This window comes from Stenella coeruleoalba (assembly GCF_951394435.1).
Source record: "Stenella coeruleoalba genome assembly, chromosome: 15".
Lineage (NCBI taxonomy): Eukaryota > Metazoa > Chordata > Mammalia > Artiodactyla > Delphinidae > Stenella > Stenella coeruleoalba.
In genome coordinates this window covers 81534053-81557984 of record NC_137161.1, presented here as the reverse complement: position 1 = coordinate 81557984, position 23932 = coordinate 81534053, and the positions used below count along the sequence as shown (strand labels likewise).

The 23932-nt window shown below is 48.1% G+C and overlaps 2 protein-coding genes and 1 pseudogene across 3 annotated transcripts; 2 read left to right on the top strand and 1 right to left on the bottom strand.

Annotated features, from left to right (window-relative positions):
* Positions 1 to 25: 25 nt before the first annotated feature.
* CNPY4 (canopy FGF signaling regulator 4) lies at positions 26 to 4572 on the top strand. The gene is made up of 6 exons (XM_079945353.1): positions 26 to 205; positions 2142 to 2268; positions 2367 to 2463; positions 2704 to 2826; positions 3330 to 3447; positions 3540 to 4572. Exons 1-6 carry the CDS (start codon positions 103 to 105, stop codon positions 3662 to 3664), a joined length of 693 nt encoding a protein of 230 aa, XP_079801479.1. The 5' UTR covers positions 26 to 102; the 3' UTR covers positions 3665 to 4572.
* MBLAC1 (metallo-beta-lactamase domain containing 1) lies at positions 4566 to 23328 on the top strand. Its single transcript, XM_079944465.1, has 2 exons — positions 4566 to 6367; positions 22416 to 23328. The coding sequence occupies exon 1, from the start codon at positions 4936 to 4938 to the stop codon at positions 5749 to 5751; it is 816 nt and encodes a 271-aa protein (XP_079800591.1). The 5' UTR covers positions 4566 to 4935; the 3' UTR covers positions 5752 to 6367; positions 22416 to 23328.
* LOC307198532 (NXPE family member 3-like) lies at positions 6363 to 16682 on the bottom strand (annotated as a pseudogene). Its single transcript has 2 exons — positions 16601 to 16682; positions 6363 to 7546 (listed from the first exon to the last, which is right to left on the bottom strand). The product of its transcript is annotated as an NXPE family member 3-like (transcript).
* Positions 23329 to 23932: the final 604 nt, after the last annotated feature.

Here is a 23932-nt window from a genome sequence, read left to right as displayed (position 1 = left end):
GGGTTAAAGTTGCAGCCGACAGCCTTGGGATTTAAAGGGCCCGCTGCCTGACCGAAGTTGGTTTGAAGGCAGGAGGTGGTTGGCTGTGGACGGCACTTGGTCATGGGACCTGTGCGGTTGGGAATGTTGCTTTTCATTTTGACTGTGTCTGGGACGCCGAAGGAGGAGGACGATGACACAGAACGCTTGCCCAGCAAATGCGAAGGTATCTAAAGGGAGTAGCCCCTATTCGCATCCCTCTGCCCCACCTCCGTCTGGGCCAGACCAAATGGACCGTGATGGGTGGGTCATCTGACCTCCTTCAGGACCTGAGGGAGGTTCTGATGGAGCCTGGTGGAATTCGAATGGGGTCAACGGAGGGAACGCATAGCGCTACCCCAAAACTATGGCACTACAATTCCCATGAGACATCCACAGGGAGCCCGCTTTTTCTTGCTGGTTTGGGCCCCCCAATGGTTTGTGGGAATTGTAGTGCAGAGACTATCGGCTCAGGACCGACCACTTTACTGAGCATCGTGTGTGTGTGTGTGTGTGTGTGTGTGTGTGTGTGTGTGTGTGTGTGTGTGTGTGTGTGTGTCCTCCATGCCACCAGACCTAAATCTGAAGAGACTGCAGGAGTGAGGTGTCAGGCTCATTACCTGTGGACATCCTCTGCTCCACCCCAGCGGAGACGCTCCCAAATTATAGGCCCCACGCCCTCCTGAGGGGTTTGGGAGTGAGTACGTCAGCCTTTGAAGCTCATAAAAGAAAGAGGAGGCCACACAACTGGGAGAGGTTCCCCATAATTGTGAGGTTTTGCAGAGGGTGTGCACTGTATGGATTTTACCGTGAGCAGCATCTTCTGTGACTCTATCACCTATGGGGCCCATCTGGGAGGGGGCACTTCAGAGTGCCCTGGTCCCCTGGTTTGTTGCCTCCCTGGCTTTAATTTCTTCCTGGATTCTTTTCCCCTTCGGCTCACTCCACGCTGCATTTCAGTAGCAATGTTCCTCCTGACTTGGTCCTCATCTCTCCTCTCCTTTCATTTGTGTCCCTACTCTTAATCCCCTACACCTGTCAGTTCTTCTAAACACAGACTCAATTGTGTTCGTCCTCGCTTTAACACCTCTTCAGGCCTCCTGCTGTGATTAGACTACAGCCAACGTTTTTGGCAGAGCATCCAAGTGTTTGTGGTCTGGCCTCCATCTTTCTTACATTTCCATACCCCACCTCCCATCCCCGAAGTGCCCATGCTTCAGCCATATTGAACCTCTCAGTGGTCACTGAGCCTGCCTCATCCTCTCACACCTCTCTGCCTCTGCACATTGTTTTTTTTCTTTGCCTGGAATGATCCTTGCCCTTCTGTATTTGGTTCTTCAAGACCCAGTTTAAATGTCACCTCCTTTGGAAGCCTCCTTCCTTATCTGTCACCTCCCACTGCATTGGAGGGAAGGAGAGTACCTGTGTCTCCCTGTGTATCCTTAGCACAGTGCCATAGGCACATTTGGGACACTTTTGCTCCTTGCCCCTGTGTTTAGTTTGCTTGGCACTTCTGTATAGGCCTGTCCTTTTCTTGGGACCCACTGGCGCTGGGAAGACAGTGGTGGAAGAGACACAATGCTCATCCTTGAGGAAATCGTAGGCTAGTAGGAAGTCCGTGAACGACCATTGAATGAATTTTGTATTTCCTAGTGACATTAAGTCTCTTGATAGAGTCCATTACACAATATTGTCACCACCTTTTTATCTATCCCCAGAGACATTGGCAATGTCCTGTGGATAGATCATGGGTCTTATTACTCTCTGTATTGCTATTGTGCATCCAGAAGGGGCTCAACAAATAACTGCAGAAAACAGCAAACACTTAGGCAGTGCTCACCACGTGCCAGGCACTATTCTCGGGGCTTTACATAGATTGATTGATTTAATCCTCACCACACCCCTGTGAGGGAGGTACTATTATTATCTTCATTTTAGAGGTGAAGAAACCAAGGCACAGCAGGATTGTCACCCAGCTACTAAGTGGCTGAGTCAGGATTCCAGCCTTGCCAGGCTGGCTCCAGAGCCTGCACCCATAACCATTGTGCTCTGCTGCCTTTGCTTATCTGCCGAATGAGTTGCTGCTTTGTCTGTTTATCTTTCACGTCCCCTTGGATATCTAGTATGTAAACTGCTGAGCCTGGAGCTACAGGACGAGCTGAGTCGCACTGGCCGATCTCGAGAGGTGTTGGAGCTGGGGCAGGTGCTGGACACAGGCAAGAGGAAGAGACACATCCCTTACAGTGTTTCGTGAGTTCTTCTTGGTGTTCTTCCACCTTCCAATCCCCGAAGGAGCCCTGGGAGCACCCACAGCATCCAGGGAGTCTTTGTTTCCCCTCTTCCCACAGAGAGACAAGGCTGGAAGAGGCCTTGGAGAATTTATGTGAGCGGATCCTGGACTACAGTGTTCATGCCGAGCGCAAGGGCTCACTGAGATATGCCAAGGTCAGACTCTTCTCCAGGGCAGGATCCCATCTCTCAGAAACTACAACCTGTACCCCCTGAGGTCCTCACGATGTCTGCCCAGCTCCCCACAGCTCTGGAGTGTCCCCTCCCCATCGTAGACTCCCTCATCTCATCTCTATGGAACTCACCGGGGTCTCCAGTAGTTGACAAAGCTGATATGGCAAAAAGGGGAGGAGGCAGGGCAGTGGCCTGGGCTGATCTCAAATTCCCATCTCTCAGGGGCAGAGTCAGACCATGGCAACGCTGAAAGGCCTGGTGCAGAAGGGGGTGAAGGTGGATCTGGGGATCCCTTTGGAGCTGTGGGATGAGCCCAGCGTGGAAGTCACGTTCCTCAAGAAGCAGGTAGGATAGGATACTGCACTGCCCAGGAAGGTGAGAAGGGAACCTGAGACGGGAGCTAGATCCTAAGGAGGTCCATCTTTGAGCAGAGCAGGGACTCTGCCATTGACTGAAGTGGGCCCAGGAGCATATCAAGAAGTAATAATGGAGGCTAATGATATATACTGCCACTTACTGAGCACCTACTGTGTGCCTGCTTTGGGGCCACAAACTTTCCAGCTGCTGCCTCATTGAACCCTCACAACAACCTGATGTGGTAGGTACTATTACCACTTCCCATTTTACAGGCAAGGAACTGAGACTCAGAGTATAATACTTACTTGGCAGCGTAGGTGCTGGTAAATGTCTGTTGAATGAATGAGGATCACACATCTAATAGGCCAAGTTTAACCTCCTGGTTCCCTGCCTTTCCGAAGTGGGGTGGGGAGACAGGGAGTGAAGAGCAGAGAGGAGGGTCTGCAGAGGCCAGCAGAGCAGATACCCTTCTGACCTTTCCACCTGATCAGTGTGAGACGATGCTGGAGGAGTTTGAAGACGTCGTGGGAGACTGGTATTTCCACCATCAGGAGCAGCCCCTACAGCATTTTCTCTGTGAAGGTCATGTGCTCCGAGCTACTGAAACTGGTAAGCCTGGCGGCTGGCCCCTTTCTTGCCAGGTCACAACCTTCCCTCTCCCCAGGACCAATATCTAAATTGTTTTCTATCACCCAACCTAGCATGTCTACAGGAAACTTGGACTGGAAAGGAGAAGATCACAGATGGGCAAGAGAAGACAGAAGAGGAGGAGGAGGAGGTGACTAACACACCAGGCCACCCCAAGCATGACCCAGAGGAACTCTGAACTTTGCCTTTGAGCCCCCAGGAGGGACAGGGGTCTTGGAGAAGAACCCTCTGAAGTCTGAGCGCTCCCTGCCCCACAGCTTTCAGAGTGTGTGTGTATGTGCGAGTGACTCCACCCTAGAGCTTGTAGCTCTTCTCTCCCGTGTAGTCTCAGGCAGGATCCTGGTGGTGCAGCATGGCATGGCTATGGGGAGAAAGGTGGGAGCAGTAGGTGGAAGCCCGGCACCGACAGATGAGTCCTCCACCTGCCATTTATCCCCTTGTCAGGTGTGTGTGGTGACAGTATTGAGATGTTTAAATATGTCTGCTACTCCCCACCGGACCCAGAGGTCAACATGGCTTAGAAGCGGTGGACCTTGGCAAAGTCACTTTGCCCCTCGAGGGTCTGTTTTTAGACTCATAACAAAGAAGCTGAATGGACATTCTACGACCTATACACGCTGCCGGCGTCTAGGAGGCTACATGCCAACAGTCTGTGAACGGGAAGGGGACACTGGATGGGGACGGGGTAATATTGATAAGTTAGGTGGGGTAGACACTTGGTCTACATATTAATTTCACTGCAGGGCCACTACGTAATATCAAAGGTGCCAAATTTTCTATAACGCTAGTAAACTTTTTTTAAAATATCAGCTGGGCCCCAAATTTCAAACAACTGCCGTGCACACATCTTAGCTGGCCGGTACGGCAGCGCCCAGTGAATAGGGCCGTTGGTCGCCGTCCTGTTAAAAGCTAACGGTGCTTTGTAGTTTTGCAGCCCAAGGAGGGTGGCATGGATCAGGGCGTTGAGACAGGTTTCGGGCTTGGGACTGCGCAGCCGCGATCCGCGCATGCCTGAAAACGCGACGGAATTAAGTTACGTGCGCGGCGACGCCTGGGCCGCCATACTTGGGTGACGGGAGCTCGCAGAGGACAAACTCCCACGCGCTTTTCCCGTGTCTCTTCTTTCCTCAGAGTGAGGCAAGACTTAAGAGGAGCTAAAACTAGGTCCAAGGTAGAGAGCGGCTCCGGTTAGAATGAAGAAAATAACAAGGTTATCTCCGGAGGGTGGCGGTTGAGGACCTCACACGCGAGCTGGGTGGTGGCCGAAGACGCTGAGGGATGAGTGCATTCTCGCCGAAGTTCAGTTGGGCGATGCCAACTTAAGGGTCTGAGAGGGGTGGCAAGGAACTGAGATTCACTCCGCGGAGGCTGGGCGAGTGTGGAAACCCGAAGGGAGCGGACAGTCACCGAAGGCCCCACTTCCTTTCCCCAGCCCGTCCCTCTCCGGCCATGAGCGGTGTAGTGCGCACCGAGCCGCTGCGCGGGGAGCCTCCTCTGCGGGTGCCCGGCGACGCCTTTTCTGTGGTGGTTCTGCTGCAGGGCTACGCGGAGCCCGAGGGGGTCGGCGACGCCGTGCGCGCCGACGGCTCCGTGACCCTTGTTCTGCCCCAGGCCTGGGGCCCGGCCTCCGGCCACCGAGAGCCCCCGCCCGAGGGCTACGAGGCGAAGACCGCCCTGGAGGAGGCGGCCCGCGGCCCCATCCTCGTGGACACCGCGGGGCCCTGGGCTCGAGAGGCACTCTTGGGGGCCCTGGCGGGGCAGGGCGTGGCCCCAGGAGATGTGACTCTGGTGGTGGGGACCCACGGACACTCGGACCACATCGGGAACCTGGGGCTGTTTCCTGCGGCGGCCCTGCTGGTCTCGCACGACTTTTGCCTCCCCGGGGGCCGCTACCTCCCCCACGGGCTGGCTGAGGAGCAGCCTCTGCGGTTGGGGCCGGGACTCGAGGTGTGGGCCACGCCCGGCCATGGTGGCCAGCGGGACGTGAGCGTGGTGGTGGCTGGCACGGCCCTGGGTACCGTCATGGTAGTGGGCGATGTGTTTGAACGTGATGGGGACGAGGACTCGTGGCAGGCGCTGAGTGAAGACCCGGTGTCCCAGGAGCACAGCCGGAAGAGGGTCCTAGCCACTGCCGACGTGGTCGTGCCTGGTCACGGAGCCCCCTTTAGGGTGATCAGGGAAGCCTCGGCGCCAGAGACAGAGGGTCTGGGGAACAGCCGGCCAGATCTCGTGATCGGAGACAAGGAGCCCACGGTGCACCGATAAACCCCAGTCTTGACTGAATGCCTTTCAGGGACCCCAGCCCCCCACCCCCAGACAAGAAACTGACGTCCAGGACACGAGAGGATGTGTCAGAGAGGAGTCATGGGTTGTCACTTCCAGCCCTCGCAGGAGGCCAGTTTTCCAGCGAGGACAGAGTACTTTTGCCACAGCTGTCACCAGTATCACTAGGACCATGGACTGGCTCAGCTGTGTGCTACCTCTCGGGCTTCATTAGTAAAATGGCAGAATGTTCTTGGGAGAGTCTTCCAAAATAAAAGTAGAACCTGCATTGAAAATCATACTGCCCTTCAACTATTCTCCAATAAAAAATAAAAAAGGTCATACTGCCCTAAATGTAAATGTGAAGCGTTCATAGTGATAATCATGCAGATATAATCCAGCAAGTGCCACAAGGAGACACTCTGGCGATACATCGCCTGCTTCTCAGAGGAAGCAGCTTGCGGAGAGAAGGTGCAGGGCAGACAGGTATTCTAGTCATCTGACTTTAAGTTATTAATTCGTTCAATGAATGCTGCTTAACACACCTGCAATGTCTCAAGCACGGCTCGAGGTCACGGGGATACAGCAGTGAGCAAGCCAGACAAACTCAAGGAGACAGGTAAATAATAATAGTAGTAAACCAAATAATTACGGGTTCTGGTTACTGATATGCAGAAAAAGCAGGGTGAGAAGGGTATAGAGTGCTGGGGTGGGAGAGTGGTCAGGAAAAGCCTCCGAGGTGATGTTTGATGAGAGAACTGAACGAGAAAAAGCTGGCCACATGGAGGTCTGGGAGAGGGGCATTCCAGGCACTGGAACCGCAGGTATAAAGGCCCCGAGGCAGGCTTGACCTACTTGAGCAGCAAGAGGACCTTGGGGTTGGGTTGCAGGGCGCTGGGGAAGAGTGGCAATAAATGAGCCTACAGAGTTGGGCAGCGACATCTTGCAAGGCCTTGGTAACCATGGTTAGGGGTTTGGATTTGTCCTGCGATAGAAGGCTTTGGCTTTATACTGATACAAAAGGCCAGGCCGTTGACCTGGTTTCATTTATGTTTTAAAATAACCACTCTTGTTCTGAGTGGAGAAGGGGTTGGAGTGGGGCAACAATAGAATGGGCTGGACTAGATCAAAAGCCATTACGGTGTTCCAGGTGAGAGAGCTTGATGGCACCTGCCCTTATCCCAGAAGTCCTGTTGTGGCTGTGGTCCTCTTCACAGCTGGGTTCCTGAGCTTGGGCCTTCCGTTCACACAGCCTCAGGGTGGACAGAAGCACTCAGGTTGGGAAGAGGAAAGAAAGGAGGAAGTCCACCTTGTTGTGGACGATGAGCCTCTCCGGGTGGACGATGTCACGCAAGGGCAGGCTGGAGGTCATTTTCCAGGCGTCCACAAAGGCCACATGGTCAGCAAAGGCAGCTCAGAGGAGCGCGTTCACCTGGAGGGTGAACCAGTTGCTACTGTACATAGACTTGTAGCCGGTGTTGGCCAGTTCGATGATCACCAGGGTTCAGGGCTCCCAGGCCAGCAGTGCAGCCACGGCTGCCCAGATCTCTGCCAGTCGTTGCATAAAGATGGACAGAAGAAAGGTGGTGAAGTGGGTGCCCAGGCACCACCATGGTGTGGGGGCCCCCAGCCAGGCCCCCCCCACTTCATGGGCCACCAATTGTAATGAGGCCACTGGTGTGTGGAGGGAGCGCAGGGGCCAGCTGTGCGTTCCAGTGCCGCACTATGCCCCGAGCAGTGTCCACGGCCATCAGAGAACCCGACTGATACGTGGTGTGTAGATCCACTGGCTTCAGGGCTGCACGGAGGACGAGAGAGGAGGGGATGGGTTATTTAGAGCTGTACACTCTCAAGTTATACAGATAAAAGTTCCAGTCTTGACTTATTCTAGAACATGGATATCCTGCCCTTGACTCAGGGCTGGTCACCCAGAGCAACACATCCCTTTGGCCACACTGATTGTCTCCAGGATGGATGGGTCACCTACGCTAGTCCAGTCTTAGTAATCTTAGGGGTTTTGCTGGAGCTAAGGGAAAAAGTCTCGTTCTTTCCTGCAAGACTGACATGGGAGGATGGGTCATCTTGCCCCCTTGTTGGAAGAGCCCGCTGGTGCTGGGGCCACCAAAGAGGGACTGAGAATGAGAGAATGAAGCTGAACAGTAGGGGGCAGAAGTGGGCAGTGAAGAGAAACAGACCAGATGACAGGTGTGAGCACGGGAAGCCAGATCTGTGCTAACTCATCAGTTACCTGGGCTAATCAACTCCTTTCGTGCCTAAGCTGTTCTCACTGTGTTTTCAGCTGTTTTCAAGATGAGTTGTGAATGGATACAAACACTGATGGAAATGATCCCTTAGAGGCAGGGAGTGAGGACAACAGCATGAGGAGAGGGCTGACAACAGAGGGAAAAAGTGCTTAAGATATTAGGAGGTTGGGCCCAGAGTGATTGTTTCTTTCAAACTTCTTTTTTGTGAAAACTCTTAGGAAAACTGGACCTATATGATCAGCTTCCTCTACTCACAAGTCATTGGCAGACATTGGCTGCAGAATAACCCAGGCTTTCCTGCCCAGTGCTCTCCAAGAACAGCTCTCTGCTCCAGTTTGGGTGACTGCCCAGTGCCTTTCAGACACCCACACCCTCCTCTCCTGCGGGCCTTTGAGCCCGCTCCCCCTCCACTCCCCATCATCTCGCTTTTCTCCACCATCTCAAACACCCAGGCTCAGCTCTCTCACCTCCTACAGAAAACCTCCCCTGAATTTGCCAACCTTATTTTAAACTCTAGCTATACCTTCTCTATATTGTTCACTTAGCATTAGGTGATACCTGGTGTTGGTCATTATTTCTGGAAATGTTCTCTCCCCACTGTGCCGCTTGAGAGCAGAAGCTGCAAGGCCACTTGAGGTCTAGGCTCAGAAATTGCAGAATATCACTTACATCACATTCTGTTGACCAAAGCAGGCCAGCCCAGATTCAGGGATGAGGAAATAACCTCTCCATCTTGATAGAAGGAGCTGCAAAGAATTTGTGGCCATTTTTTTCTGTTGCAACGTACCACAATGGGTTAGTGCACAACTTGGTGATGCTAAAAGTTCCCCTTTTTTGGGAGGTGGGGTGGTTATCCTAGGTTCTATTTTTATTTTTTGATTTTTTAAATTGAAGTATAGTTGATTTATAATATTATATTAGTTTCAGGTATACAACATAGTGATTCAATATTTTTATAGATTGTACTCCATTTAAAGTTATTACAAGTGGCTGTATTTCTCTGTGCTGTACAATACATCCTTGTTGCTTATTTATTTTATACATAGCAGTTTGGATCTCTTAATCCCATACCCCTATTTTGCCCCTTCCCCCTTCCCTTCCCTCACTGATAACCACTACTTTGTTCTCTATATCTGTGAGTCTGTTTCTGTTTTGTTATATACATTCCTTTTCTTTTCCCCCCTTTGGCTGCGCTATGTGTCTTGTGGGATCTTAGTTCCCAGACCAGGGATCAAACCCAGGCCCCGACAGTGAAATTGCCAAGTCCTAACCGCTGATCTGCCAGGGAATTCCCGTGTTTTGTTATATACATTCTTAAATGCAATTTTTATGCCTTCTCCCATTGCCCAAAGCACCTGTCAATCACATCACATCATTCCCTCTTCACTTCCGGAAGGGGGCAGCACTTACTTCACAGAGAAAGCAAAGACCATTGTCCCAGCTATCTCTGCTTCAAGCCACCTTACCAGAAAACTCTGCATCTGCACCCAGGCTCACCTCCAGAAGAGGGGTGATTTACCCATTTATTGTGGGTAGCTGTAATTCATTCATTTTCACATACGTAGTAGTCAATTTTGTGAATTACCATGTAGTGTTGGGAAAACTAGTTATCCACATGCGAAAGAATGAAATTAGACCCTTATGCCATACACAAAAATTAACTTAGAACAGATTGAAGACTTAAATGTAAGACCTGAAGCAATAGACTCCTAGAGGAAAACATAGGGGAAAAGCTCTTTGACATTGGTCTTGGTTGTGATTTTTTTGGATATGACACCAAAAGCAAAGGCAGCAAATGCAAAAACAAGTGGGACTACCTCAAACTAAAAAGCTTCTTCATAGCAAAGGAAACAAAATGAAAAGGTAACCTACAGAATGGGAGAAAATATTTGCAAACTGTATACTTGGTTAATCTCTAAAATATATAAGGAATTCATACAACTCAATTGCAAAGAAGCAACCCAATTTAAATATTGTCAAAGGACATGAATAGACATTTTTCCAAAGAAGACATACAAATGGCCAACAGGTATATAAAAATGTGCTCAGCATCACTAATCATCAGGGAAATGCAAATTCGAACCACAATGAGATACCACTTCACACCTGTTTAGGATGGCTATTATCAAAAAGATAAGAGATAACAGGTAAGGGGATTGAGGAGAAAAGGGAACCTGTGTGTACTGACTGTTAGTGGGAATGTAAATTGGTATAACCATTATAGAAAACAGTATGGAGTTTCCTCAAAAAATTAAAAATAGAATTACCATGGTAATTACCATTACCATATGATCCCAATCCCACTTCTGGGTATCCAAATGAAATGAACTCAGTATGTTAAAGAGATATCTGTACTCCCATGCTCACTGTAGCGTTATCCACAATAGCCAAGATATGGAAACACCATAAGTGTTCATTAATGGATGAATGGATAAAGAAGATGTGAGATACACATATGTATACACACACACAGGGGAATATTATTCAGCCTTAAAAAAGAAAATCCTGCCATTTTTTGGCAGCATGGGTGAACCTGGAGGACATTTTGTAAGGGAAATAAGTCAGACACAGAAAGGCAAATGCTGTATGATCTCACTTGTATGTGGAATCTAAAAAGTTGAACTCATAGAACCAGAGGATAAAATGGTTGCCAAGGGCTGGGGAGTGGGGGAAATGAGATATTGATCAAAGGGTACAAACTTTCAGTTATAAGTTCTGGGGATCTAATGTACAGCATGGTGATTATACTCAGCACTGTATTGTATACCTGAAATTTGCTAAGTGAGTAGATCGTAGGTGTTCTTGCCACATACACAAGAAAAAGTAACTATGTGAGGTGATGAATGTGTTAATTAGCTTGATCATGGTAATCATTTCACGATGTGTACATATATTAAACCATCATGCTGTACACCTTAAAAAAAATCACGCTATACAACCTAAATATATACAATTTTTGTTAGTTTTACCTCACTAAAGCTGGGGGAAAATAATTTTAAAAGCAGTTAATTTAATATTAGATATTGGAATGACAAATTCAAGTCAAAGCTGCTAACAAGAGCAAAAAACTAAAAGAAGAAATTGGAAAGATGGCCAAAAAGTAACAAATGGGAAAGCTGGTTTGAAGGCCACAGAGACTGTAAGGAACAGTAAATGGATCTAAATCATAAGCATGTTTGGCTCTGGGTTAGTTACCCCTATTAACAGCAACGCCTTATGGTTAATTTAAATGTGACCCAAATAAGATCCCTTGCTCATTAATCTGGTATTGAATTTTCTATTAATTTGGTACTGAATTCAGAGGTTACCAAATAGGCATAGAAGAATGCCATCTGATAGTGGGCTTCTCCAAAGAAAATTTTTGCTTCTGCCAAAAATTTAGGCTAATAACTTCCTAGAGTGTGTTAAATTAACACAGGTTGAGATTTTTCAGACCAACGGTTCTGTGAATTTGGACTGCACATCTACCTAAGGGCTGGCTTGTGGGTATAAATTCTCCAGAAAGAGTTTTCTCTGTCTGTTCTGGACCAAGGTCCAAGACAGTCAAATTCTTCAAAATCCTCTGCTTGAGTGTGGCGTGGTGGTCTCCAGGTCACACAATATGAGGGTGTAGAACTTTGAGACCCTGACTTTATGCCAAGCGGGCAATTTCCTATTAGACTCACCACATTGTCAAAGACTTTGGGGTCTGTATCCTGCTCTTGGCTTCCTGAACACCAAATCGCAAGTTTCTTGAGCTTGGCAAATGCCCTCAAGGGGAAAGCAGTCTTTAGTGTATTACTGTCTGAGTTCCCAGTTTCATTTAGATTTTGCCCTCTGATAATTCCTTTAAAATTTGACAGATTATCAATGCATTTATTTATTTAAAGTAGATAGAATGTGGTTTTTTTTTAAATTTATTTATTTTTGGCTGCATTGGGTCTTTATTGCTGCACGCGGGCTTTCTCTAGTTGTGGCGAGCGGGGGCTACTCTTTGTTGTGGTGCGCCGGCTTCTCATTATGGTGGCTTCTGTTGTTGCAGAGCACGGGCTCTAGGCGTGCGGGCTTCAGTAGTTGTGGCACGTGGGCTCAGTAGTTGTGGCGCACGGGCTTAGTTGCTCCACAGCATGTGGGATCTTCCTGGACCAGGGCTCGTACCTGTGTCCCCTGCATTGGCAGGCGGATTCTTTTTTTTTTTCTTCATTTTAATGTATTTTATTTAACCCATGTATCCAAAATAATGTGTCCATGTGTAATCAATATTTTTAAATTGAGAATTTTAAGATTCTTTTTATTGTACTAAGTCTTCAAGATCCTGTGTATTTTACACTTAACAGGGCATCTCAATTCATATGCTACATTTTCTTTTCTTTTTTTTTTTTTTTTGCGGTACGCGGGCCTCTCACTGTTGTGGCCTCTCCCGTTGCGGAGCACAGGCTCTGGACGCGCAGGCTCAGTGGCCATGGCTCACGGGCCCAGCTGCTCCGCGGCATGTGGGATCTTCCCGGACCGGGGCACGAACCCGCGTCCCCTGCATCGGCAGGCGGACTCTCAACCACTGCGCCACCAGGGAAGCCCCATATTGCTACATTTTCATCAGAAATACTTGATTTGTATTTAGATTTCATAAAACTTACAGTTGCAATTAGATTCCCATACTCAAGTTGTTCCAAACATACTTAGAAGTTGTCCGATAACTGAATTGAACGTCAGGTTTTTCTAAATTGATTTTTAAATTTTCTTTAATTTTAATTAATTTAAAGTATGGCATTTTAATTAAGGTGTGATTGGGGAACTGAATTTTAAGTTTCTTTTAATTGGATTCAGTTCCTCAGTTGCACTGAGTTCAATTCAGGTGGTCTACAGCCACATGTGGCTAATGGCTGCCATACTGGACAGCGCAGGTCTCTTGGCATTAAGAAATGAGACAGCTTCATCCTCTCCCAGCTCTCACTTCGTGAGGGTTACTTCCCGTTTCTGTCAGTGAGATTCCTTTTGTGCTGCCATGAACCCAAGGTGATCCTCAGAGCCTCAGATTTGACCAGATCTCGAGACCTGCCATGAAGTTTGTCAGGTAGAAAGGGGTGCAAAACTAGCCCAACTTTCCCTTAAAGTCTTAAGAATGAGACTAACTGACCTTAGAAACAACTGATTCTTACGTTCTGCCTCTCAGTAGCCACTTGTCTGCTAGAAACATTTTAGGCAAAGATCTTTCCCTTCCACCCTGCTCCCCCAACCTACATGCATCCTCTCTGTAGGTTCACCCAGAATCTGTCAGCATTCCGTCGAGAAGTCAACGACTCGATGAAGAATTCCACTTACGGCGTGAATAGCAATGATATGAGCTGACACCTCCTTGGACTCTACCTGTACAAAGCAGCGTCCCTTTGGTCTGGCCCAGAGTGGCGAACAATTACAATGGAGAGGGCCTGGCTGATCCTGGCCCCGTCCTCCAGGGGTGTGGGGAAAATGGCAAAGGTCAACTAGCTTCTTCCCCAGGGAATAGGGGTGTGAGTGCACTCACTAGGGGGACAGGGCGCTGCTGGTTCCTGGGGGATTGGGTGGGAAGGGTGGTGGGAGGAGACAGAGACACAAATGTGTGAGACTCCAGCCCTCTCCTCCTGGGGCCGCCCACAGGGAAAGAACCCCAGTGTCCTGTCACAACCTGCCTTGTATAAATATGTACATTTTTCCATAACATTTTGAACAAGGTTTATATTGACTCAAGTTTAAAAACAAAGTGTGACTGAAAATTTTTTACAGAGTCTAGTGCACCAATGCTGATGTGAGGGGTTATGTATCCGAGTGAGGAAAACATGTGTATTCTGGTGGCCTGAAGCTTTACTGGACGAGGATGTGTGAACGTGCAGAGATATATTTAGTGACACAGTGTAGAGAGGCAAAAAAAAAAAAAGAAAAAAGTAAAAATTCCAAATGTATATTTTTTCTTATACCCTTTCCTTGCCCCCCAAATTATCACTTCCTGTTACTGTATCACCCTTGTTATTAGGAACTCTAAGCCATGCGGAGCACCATCCCTCCCCCTTCAACCCAGATGCTGCCCTAGGTCCCTTGGCCTCTTGTGGTGACAAACAACTCCAGCTAAAAGTGTTTGGTGTTCTTAGCTTCATCCTCTTTCCCACTTTGCTTATCCCCATCCTCAGACCCATGGCCTTGCCCTCCTCCCAGGATGAGAAGACAAGCAGAGCCTTCAAGGCCAGAGGGGAGGCCTGTGGAGGGGCCGCCTGCGGGGAGTCTCAGCACCAGGAGAGCGAGGACCAGGCTCCTTCCGAGGACTGAGGAGGGTAGGGGCCTTCCCCAAACCCGCCCACCCCTGCCATGACTGACACTTCCTTTATCAATCTGGCTTCTTTTCCTATATTGCAAAAGGGCCTCTCTGTGGTCAGTGCAAAGGGAACCATGATCTAGGGCTCCCTGCCCCGCTCTGCACACTGAGGGACTGGTCCTGACCTGGGCCAGCTGGGGCCTCTCCTCTCTCCCTCAGCTCCCTGCCTCTGCCACCCCCTTGGCATCTCCTTAGGAGTCAGCCTCTGTGTCTCTGTGTGTCTCTCTCTCCTTTTCTCTGCTTCTCTGAGTGTCTCTCTCCTCCCAGGGAAAGGGGTGACAGCAGGACCAGTTCAGGCTCCTTCAGGGAGAGGTCCATGGCCCTGAGTCCCTGCCCAGCTACAGCCCCTTAGAGAGGAGGAGGAGGGAGCTGCTGGTGGTCAAGCCTCAGCCCCCAGCCCAGGCACCAGGGGTACCCAGCATGCTGGTGGTCTCTCTCTCTGCAGGTAGGGGACACTGCAGTGCCCCCCTTCATCCCCAGGCAGAACCAAGGCCCACCAGGCCCCTCCCGCCCTGCTCTGCTCCCTGTGTGCAGTCTCACACCCTCCCTGAGGTGAGGTGAGGGTGGGCGCAGGTTCCCACCTACCCAGAGGGTGGGCCTTCTGGAGGCCACGCCTCCACCCAGAGATGCAGGACTGGATCTGCAGGGCCCTCTGTCCTCACACTCTACAAGGAGGACACCGGGGCTCAGACACGCCCTGCCCCACGTCCAGGACTCTGAGGTGGCGGGTCCAGGACTTGAACTCCAGTCTTGCTGAGCCCACAGAGCCTTCTGCTCCTTCTGGATGCTTCCTCCTGGCTGCACCACAGAATCTCTGGGCCTCACCCTGTGACTGCAGAGCTCTGGGGGGTGAGCCCGGAGGCTGTATTTAATAACGCTTCTCAGGGGGTTCCATCTGCAGCTGTGTGACCCTGGCTCATCCAGAGCCTTCCCTGGACAGAGGGGATGAAGGTCAGAGCAGTCATGAGCCATCCAGCTGACAGTCCCTGGGACCCCCTCTGATGGACGCCCTGCCCGCCTGTGACTGATGGTGGGCGGGGTGAGAGATTGGGGGCTGGGAACTTTGGTGGCCCCCCAGGGCTGGCTGGGATGGAGGCTCTGCTCACCCGCTCTCCAGGATGACGTTGGCATTGGTTCACAGAATGGACCATGGGGGTGGGAGGACATGATTTGAACTTCCTTTTTCCTTTTCTCAGTTTCTTTCCCAATCCTAATAGATGTTTTCCACAGTTCTCTCGTGGCCAGCCAGGTAGTCCTGGCTTTCTCTATGTGCCTGCACTTATAGGCCTCAGAGGACAGATTCTGCACTTTCATGGAACCCTCTTATCTGAGTCAAGCCCTAAACCTGCGTTTTCTCATTTTCAGCTTTACAGCATTCTGTGGTGATGTATCCTTATGTTCATTTTACCCAGGGAGAAACTGAGGCCCAGAGCCTTAATGTCGTGGAGAGTCCCAAACTCTCCCATTCCTGTTGGGGGAAGGGAGGATGAACTCCTGTCACCAATTCAGCCCAAGCATCTTTCAAAGTCCACAGGGAGGTGACCTCACTTACTCTGGTTCCCTCCAGGTCTGGATTTGGACCGCACTCAGGTCTGTCTGCCTCGTGGGCTTGGTGCTTACCCAAGATTGCCCCTCCCCCACCAGCCACCCCCGTTAACCTCCCTCACTTCCCCTTCCTTCCACAGCCCATCCTGGGGGGTCATTCATTGTGCTTCATTCAGCTGGCCACTTCTCAGGGTCTGGGGAAACAAAGGCAGGAGGGATGTGAGTGTGGCCCCTGAGGTGAGGCAGGACACATGAGACAAAGAAAGAGCACAGGGAAGGGGGAGGTACAAAGGGCAAGGTCTTGGTCTCTGCTCTTTCCCATGGGCTGTCCACGGGCCTCTGCTGACATCAGCACTCTGTGTACTTCCTCTTGTTTTGCAGGCAGGGAGGGGCCCAGAGAAGGCTTCTCCTGCCCTGGTTGGGTGCAGGCGTGCAGTGAGCCCTCCAGGAACTAGAGTCCAGCTGGGAAGGGAAGACTCTCAGCTTGCTTCACTATGTGAGGCAAGTAGAGGGAGACCCAGGCCCCACAAGTTGAAACAGGCAGGGATGACATCTCCCACTTTCTGTGTGTCGGGTGCTTTGCACTCGTGTTGGCCATGTTTTCTTATTTGCTGTATTCTTGATGCTCTGACATCTGGGGCCTCACTGACCAGGGAGAGACTGTCCCTCCCAGGGCTGCCAGTTCTTAGAAGAGCAATGGACGTGCCCAGGAGCTCACCTGTCATATGCAAACCAACCAGTCCAGAGCCCACACTCCCCACCACCTCCTCCATCTGGCTCTTATGCTCCAGGAGGCCCATGTTCTTCTGCCGTATTCATCCCAGGGCCAGGTACCAGGCAACTAGGGACAGCCCCTAATCCCCAGAGCCCACAGACATTATTCATACCAGCTGATCCTAAACCTGCCTGCTCTCCCTTGCCTTGTCTTTCTCACAGAACCTACAACAAAGGCTCCTGCCCATGTTTCCCCCTCCCTCCTTCTGCCTCCTGACCCTAGTGCCTCCCTGCATGGCCCTGCGTGGAGTGCTGGGCATCTTGTTTTTATGGTTTTGTGAATATAAACTGCTTCCTTCATAACAGTCATTTGCATGTGTGTCTTACCATACCTGATTAAAACACATCCAGGTTATGTTTTAAAATAGCTCTTAACTCTCCCAGCAGCCCCAGGAGGTAAGCAGGGTCTATTTTGATCCTCATTTTTTTTTTTTTTTTTTTGTGGTATGCGGTCCTCTCACTGCTGCGGCCTTTCCCGTTGCAGAGCGCAGGCTCAGCGGCCATGGCTCACAGGCCTAGCCGCTCCGCAGCATGTGGGATCTTCCCGGACCGGGGCACGAACCATCGGCAGGCGGACTCTCAACCACTGCGCCAGCAGGGAAGCCCTGTAGATGATCTTTTTTATTCGAGGATGTGAATACTAGATTTCTATGATGCTCAGATCTCTTATATAAAATGGCATAGGTATTTGCATTATAACCTACACAATCCTCCTGTACTTATTTATTTTTATAGAAATATAGATGATATACAATATTACATTGGTTTCAGATGTACCACATACTGTTTTGACATTTGCATACATTATGAAATGATCACCATGATAAGTCTAGTAACCATCTGTCTTCATACAAAATTCTTACATTACTGAACATATTCCTTATGCTGTGTATTACATCCCCATGACTTATTTTATAAATGTAGATTTGTACTTCTTAATCCCCTGTACCTCTTTTGCCCTCATCCCCAAACTTCTCCCCTCTGATAACCACCCATTTCTTCTCTGTTTCTGTGAGTCTGTTTTCATTTGTTTTGTTTGTTTTATTTTTTATATTCCACATATAAGTGAGTTCATATGGTGTTAGTTTCTCTCTGGCTTATTTCACTTAGCATAATATGCTCTACATGCACCCACGGTGCCACAAATGGCAAGATTTCATTTTTTTTTATGCCTGAGTAATATTCCATTGTTTATATATACCACATCTTCTTTATTCATCTACTGATGGGCACTTAGGTTGCTTCCATATCTCAGGTAAATAATGCTGCAGGAACATAGGGGTGCATATACCTTTTCATATTAGTGTTTTTGTTTTCTTCAGATAAATACCCAGGAGTTAAGTTGCTGTATCATATGGCAGTTCTATTTTTAATTTTTTGAGTAATCTCCATACTGTTTTCCATAGTGGCTGCACCAATTTACATTCCCAACAGCAGTGCACTGTGGGTTTCCTTTTCTCTACATCCTCCAACACTTGTTATTGGCGGTAGTTCATTATGGTTTCAATTTGCATTTCCCTGATGGTTAGCGATGTTGAGCGTCTTTTCATGTGTCTGTTGGCCTTCTCTATGTCTTCTTTGGAAAAATGTCTATTCAGGTCTTCTGCCTGTTTTTTAATTGGGTTATTTGTCTTATGGATGTTGAGTTGTATGAGTTCTTTGTATATTTTGGATATTAACTATTTATCAGATATATTATTTGCAAATATGAGCAATTTCATTTGGGCAGGGCGGCCGCGGTGCCCAGGGCCCAGCGCTTCATCTGTTCCCTGGGTTCTTCCCACCCGGTCCCCGGAGGAGCCTGCAGGCCCCTGAAGGGAGCTGCCTGGAGCCTCCACCCGGGGTCTGGGGGTCACTACAGGGCGGTTGTGTTAAAATGTCGGAAGCCGAGAGAGGCCGGATGGGCGGTGGGCTACCCGGAGGGTTGGGAGTGGGCGCTGGGCTGTGGCGGGCGGGGAGCTTCAGGCCACGGGGACAGGCGGCGGGACCTCCGGGTGGGGAAGAGGGCTCCGGCGGGCTGGGGACAAGGGACTGTGTCAGGGTCGGGCCAGGGGGCGAGCCCGAGGGTGGGTGGGGCTGGACTGGGGAAGGAGGGCTCTGGGGTCGCCGAGGGGCAGAAGGACGGAGTGAGCGCCTTCTCGTGACCCGCTGCTGGATTGCAGTGGCGTGGGGAGGGATAGTCACGGGGGAGGGAGGGTCCTAAGGACGGTCGGGGGAGGGTTGAGCTCGGGTCCCGGCTGCTGTCCGGGCTGCTGGGCCAGCTGCAGTGGGCGGGGTCGGGGCTTAGGGACCCAGCACGAAGGGGTTGGGGGTCTTGGACGTGGGTTGGGTCACAACTCTGTCCTCCTCCCGCGACCCCGACAGCGTCTCCCAGGACGCTCTTCTCTCCGGCGGGGCTGGCGTCCTCTGCAGAGGGACCCCTTGGGGGCCGCCCGCCATTGGGCCCCTTCGCGGCGGGTGTCAGTGGCGCCACCTAGTGGCGAGCCCACGGCCGGCTCCTGGCTCCGGGCGCCCGGTTCAAGATTCTTTTCTACAACACTTTACTTCATTGTCACTGTTGTAATAACAATCTGAATCTTGTTCCTTTGTACACGACTTGCTCTTACTTGGAAAGTTCTTAGAATTTTCTTTGTATTTGATGTTCTTATCTTTCATTATAATGCATCTACATGTTTCTCTTATTTCTTTGGTACACAATGGGCCCATGCAGTCAGGCCATTTCTCTTTTTAAATTAAATAATTGAGTAACTTTAGTAAATTCTGGGAGATTAGTTTCTATTTGTATCAGTCAGGGCAGGAGACAGATGACATTCTCAAATTGAGGGAATGGAGGAGAGTTTAATAAAGGAACCATTTCTAAAGGAATGGGGAGGATTATGGGACACCGACAAGGGAGGTGGAGCATCTTGGGCTAGCAAGAGTGGAGTCCTTGTTGCCAATATGCTTGAAGGAGCAAAGAGAGGGAACAATTGCCAGAAACTGGAATAAGTAGCCCTAGTTGTAGGGGGAAGGTCTTTGGTGGAGGAAAACAGCAGCCCAAGGTGATTCAGCAAGGAGGGGATCCCCTCCCCTTGATCAGCGGGTGTCTCCCATTGGCAGGTCCCAATAGGAAACCAGAGGGCAAAGGCACCTGGGTGACGTGGTCCAAAGGAATCAGCCTCCTGGGGCTGAGTAATATTCCATTGTATATACACACCACGTCTTCTTTATCCATTCATCTGTCAATGGACATTTATTTTATTTATTTATTTATTATTTTAAAAGGTGAAGAGGACACTTTTTTTAAAAAAAGTTATTTACTTTCTTGACTTTTTTTTTTTTTTTGGCTGCGTCAGGTCTTCATTGTGGCTTGCGGGCTTCTGTCTAGTTGTGGCATGCGGGTGTTCTTTCTCTAGTTGTGGCTCGCGGGCTCCAGAGAGCATGGACTCTGTAGTTTGCAGCACGTGGGCTCTCTTGTTGAGGCGCGCGAGCTCAATAGTTGTGGTGCCCTGGCTTAGTTGCCCCACGGCATGTGGGATCTTAGTTTCTCCACCAGGGATCAAACCCTTGTTCCCTGCATTGGAAGGTGGATTCTTTACCACTGGACCACCAGGGAAGTCCCCTGTTGATGGACATTTACATTGCTTCCATGTCTTGACTATTGTAAATAGTGCTGCTATGAACATTGGGGTGCATGTATCTTTTTGAATTATAGTTTTCTCCGGATATATGCCCAGGAGTGGGATTGCTGATCATATGGTAACTCTATTTTTTGTTCTTTGAGGAACCTCCATACTGTTTTCCACAGTGGCTGCACCAATTTACATTCCCACCAACAGTGTAGGAGGGTTTCCTTTTTTCCACACCCTCTTCAGCATTTATTATTGTAGACTTTGTGATGATGGTCATTCTGATAGGTGTGAGGTGATACCTCATTGTAGTTTTGATTTGCATTTCTCTAATAGTTAGTGATGTTGAGCATTTTTTCATGTGCTTCTTGGCCATCTGTATGTCTTCTTTGGAGAAATGTCTGTTTAGGTCTTCTGCCCATTTTTTGATTGAGTTGTTTGTTTTTTTTGTTATTGAGTTATATGAGCTGTTTGTATATTTTGGAAATTAAGCCCTTGTCAGTTGCATTGTTTACAAATATTTTCAACCTTTCTGTAAGTTGTCTTTTCATTCTGTTTATGGTTTCCTTTGCTGTGCAAAAAACCAAAAGCGTCTAAGTTTGATGAAGTCTCATTTGTTTATTTTTGCTTTTATTTCTATTGCCTTGGGAGACTGACCTAAGAAAACATTGCTACGATTTATATCAGAGAATGTTTTGCCTATGTTCTCTTCTAGGAGTTTTATGGTATCATGTAAGTTTATGTGGTATCATTTAAGTCTTTAAGCCATTTTGAGTTTATTTTTGTGTATGGTGTGAGGGTGTGTTCTAACTTCATTGATTTCCATGTGGCTGTCCAGCTTCCCCAACACACACCACTTGCTGAAGAGACTGTCTTTTCTCCATTATGTATTCTTGGCTCCTTTGTTGAAGATTAATTGACTGCAGGTGTGTGGGTTTATTTCCGTGCTCTCTAGTCTGTTCCATTGATCCATATGTCTGTTTTGAATATGTAGCTTTGCACTGTTGTCTGAAGTCTGGGAGGGTATGTTTATTTGATTGAATCCTCTCTCCCGACTATACATGAGAGCAGAGGCTGTGCTTGCTCTTGCTCTCTGTGGCATCCCCTGCACATTGCGCAGAGCCTGGCACATAGTAGGTTCTCAGTCAGTATTTTTGAATAAATGAATAGAAACCAGAGAAAGCCAGAAGAATGGAAGTCCATTCCACAGGACTCTGTGTCTGAGCAGTTGAGTATTGGGAGCTTTGCTTTACAAGTTTCAAAAAAATATATGCATTTTTGCCTTTTGAGTTGAAAGGCAAAAACTGTGAATAAATTTTTTAAAGTGTCTTTTGTTCTTATAAAAGAAATCTGGAAGAACCTGAAGCTGACAGAGGCATCATTTAAGACCCAAGATGTGAAGGTGTGGGTGTGACTGTGCCAGGTTGTACCTTATTAAGGGAAAAGAACTCTCTCGCATAAGGATGGAGAGTGGGGTTCCGCATATATGTGAGACCATACGATACTTGTCTTCCTCTGTCTGACTTATTTCACTTAGCATAATGCTGTCAAAGTCTATCCAGGTTGTTGCAAATAGCAAGATTTCCTTCTGTTATATGGATTAATATTCCATTGTGTATATACACCACATTTTCTTTATTCACCCATTGATGGACACTTAGGTTGTTTCCATATCTTGGCTATTGTAAATAGTACTGTATGGGGCTTCCCTGGTGGTGCAGTGGTTGAGAGTCTGCCTGCCGATGCAGGGGACACGGGTTCGTGCCCCGGTCTGGGAAGATCCCACATGCCGCGGAGCGGCTGGGCCCGTGAGCCATGGCCGCTGAGCCTGCGCGTCCGGAGCCTGTGCTCCGCAACGGAAGAGGCCACAACAGTGAGAGGCCCGCGTACCGAAAAAGAAAAAAAATAGTACTGTATGAACATGGAGGGGAGATCTTTTTGAGTTAGTGTTTTCCTTTCCTTCAGATAAATACCCAGGAGTAGAATTGCTGAATCTTATCAGTAATCTCTTATCTGACTGAAGTTTGACTTTTGTTGTTCTTTTAGAAAGTCAGCTGTATTTCCTGGATTATCACATATTTGAAATGTTGGTCTGTTGCCTTCACAGTTGTGTAATACTTTAGCTGAGTGTAAAATTCTTTTTTTTTTCAGGACACCTTTCTCTTTAATGAAATTGTTCAGATGTGCAAGGGATTACAGGCATTTGTGATCACAGTAAGTGTCCTGAGGTTGGAACCACACAACAGACCAGAAAAAAAAGATGCTATAGTCTGTGCCCATTCATGCTCTTCGTCCTCCTTCAATATTAATAAAATGTAATGGAGAGTCCCTACCTTTTGTTGAACTCATAATTGAGTTTTAGCATTTTAATGATTATTCTTTATGATTTGTAGGGGCCACATGGCCCATAATGCACAATTAGAGGTAAGATGCCCTTTCCAAGGTCATTGGCTCTATACAACTTTTGTAAATATGACTGGTACATTACTTTTATTATTCAGTTAGCTTTGGCAATCAGGAACTTAAGACATAATTGGATCACGTCAAGTACAGTTACATTGCACATGAATCCAAGAAAAGAATGTGATGAGTACACCACAAGTTTAATTCAGGGTTATCTAATTGTTTAATCCTAAAATACAGTTCCTCTCATCTCACTGGAACCCACACACTAAATTAAGGACTTCTGGCTGCCAGAATTCATTTGTGTTCTTGGATTTTCACTTTGACAACTTCCAAAGGAGCCAAGGAATCCTGCTGATAGCAGAGTAAGCCTCAGCTATGGAAGTCAAACTGGTGATAAATATGAAGAAAACCGTAATCAGTTTTAATGAATACAAATAGCATAATGCCTGGACCAGGGGAGTCCAGGGAAATGTTCAACGTAGTTCATGGGTGGAATTCAACAATTTTTTTTTCATACACACACACTGTATTTTATTTTTACAAGAGATAAATAGACTGACACCGAGCATTGTAAATGGATGACCACAACAGAAGCAACAATGACTGCAGTTACCAAACACGAAACACACTCACACTATGTCGTAATATTGACATTCAGTCCAGGAATCCTCCACTGTAACAGCTCCTTTACTTTGCAGTGAAAATTGATTTGTACATTTTTTGCCTCTGAGTCCTTGTGGGATTTTTTTTTAAATTCAAACAGAAAGTCACAAAACTTATAATCATCCTCATCAGTTCACTCAGTCCCGTGTAATTAATTTTTTTTTATCTTGATCTTTTGTTAGCACTTTTATGAGTTCATCAGTTTTCCATTAGAGTTCTGAAAATGCTTATTCATTCAGTTCAGCAGTATAGTCAGTTACCAGAAACCTGTACTTGTCAGAGTCTTTTCCATGAATTCCTTGAAGATGTGAGTGTAAAATTCGTGGGTGTTTTTGTTTTGTTTTCTTATAGTTTGTGGTCTTTGCAAGCATTGTTCCACTGTCTTCTAGTGTTCAATGTTGTTGTTTATTAATGTAAGTCAATCTTAAATTTTCTCTTATAGGTGACTTAAACCTATTTTGCTTAAATGCCCAAAGGATTCTTTCTTTATTTTTTAATGTCAGTGATTTTACAAGTGATGCCCTGATGTTGGCTCTTTTGTGTCAGTTTTTTTTGGTATGCATGTAATAATACAGATTTCAATCATGTGAAAGAAAAAT

Excerpts from the sequence above, each read along its gene's own strand:
- CNPY4 (XM_079945353.1), top strand. The coding sequence starts at position 103 with ATGGGACCTGTGCGGTTGGGAATGTTGCTTTTCATTTTGACTGTGTCT. Across the intron at positions 2,269-2,366 it reads CACATCCCTTACAGTGTTTC|AGAGACAAGGCTGGAAGAGG; the intron begins GTGAGTTCTTCT and ends CTCTTCCCACAG. Across the intron at positions 3,448-3,539 it reads GCTCCGAGCTACTGAAACTG|CATGTCTACAGGAAACTTGG; the intron begins GTAAGCCTGGCG and ends CACCCAACCTAG.
- MBLAC1 (XM_079944465.1), top strand. The coding sequence starts at position 4,936 with ATGAGCGGTGTAGTGCGCACCGAGCCGCTGCGCGGGGAGCCTCCTCTG.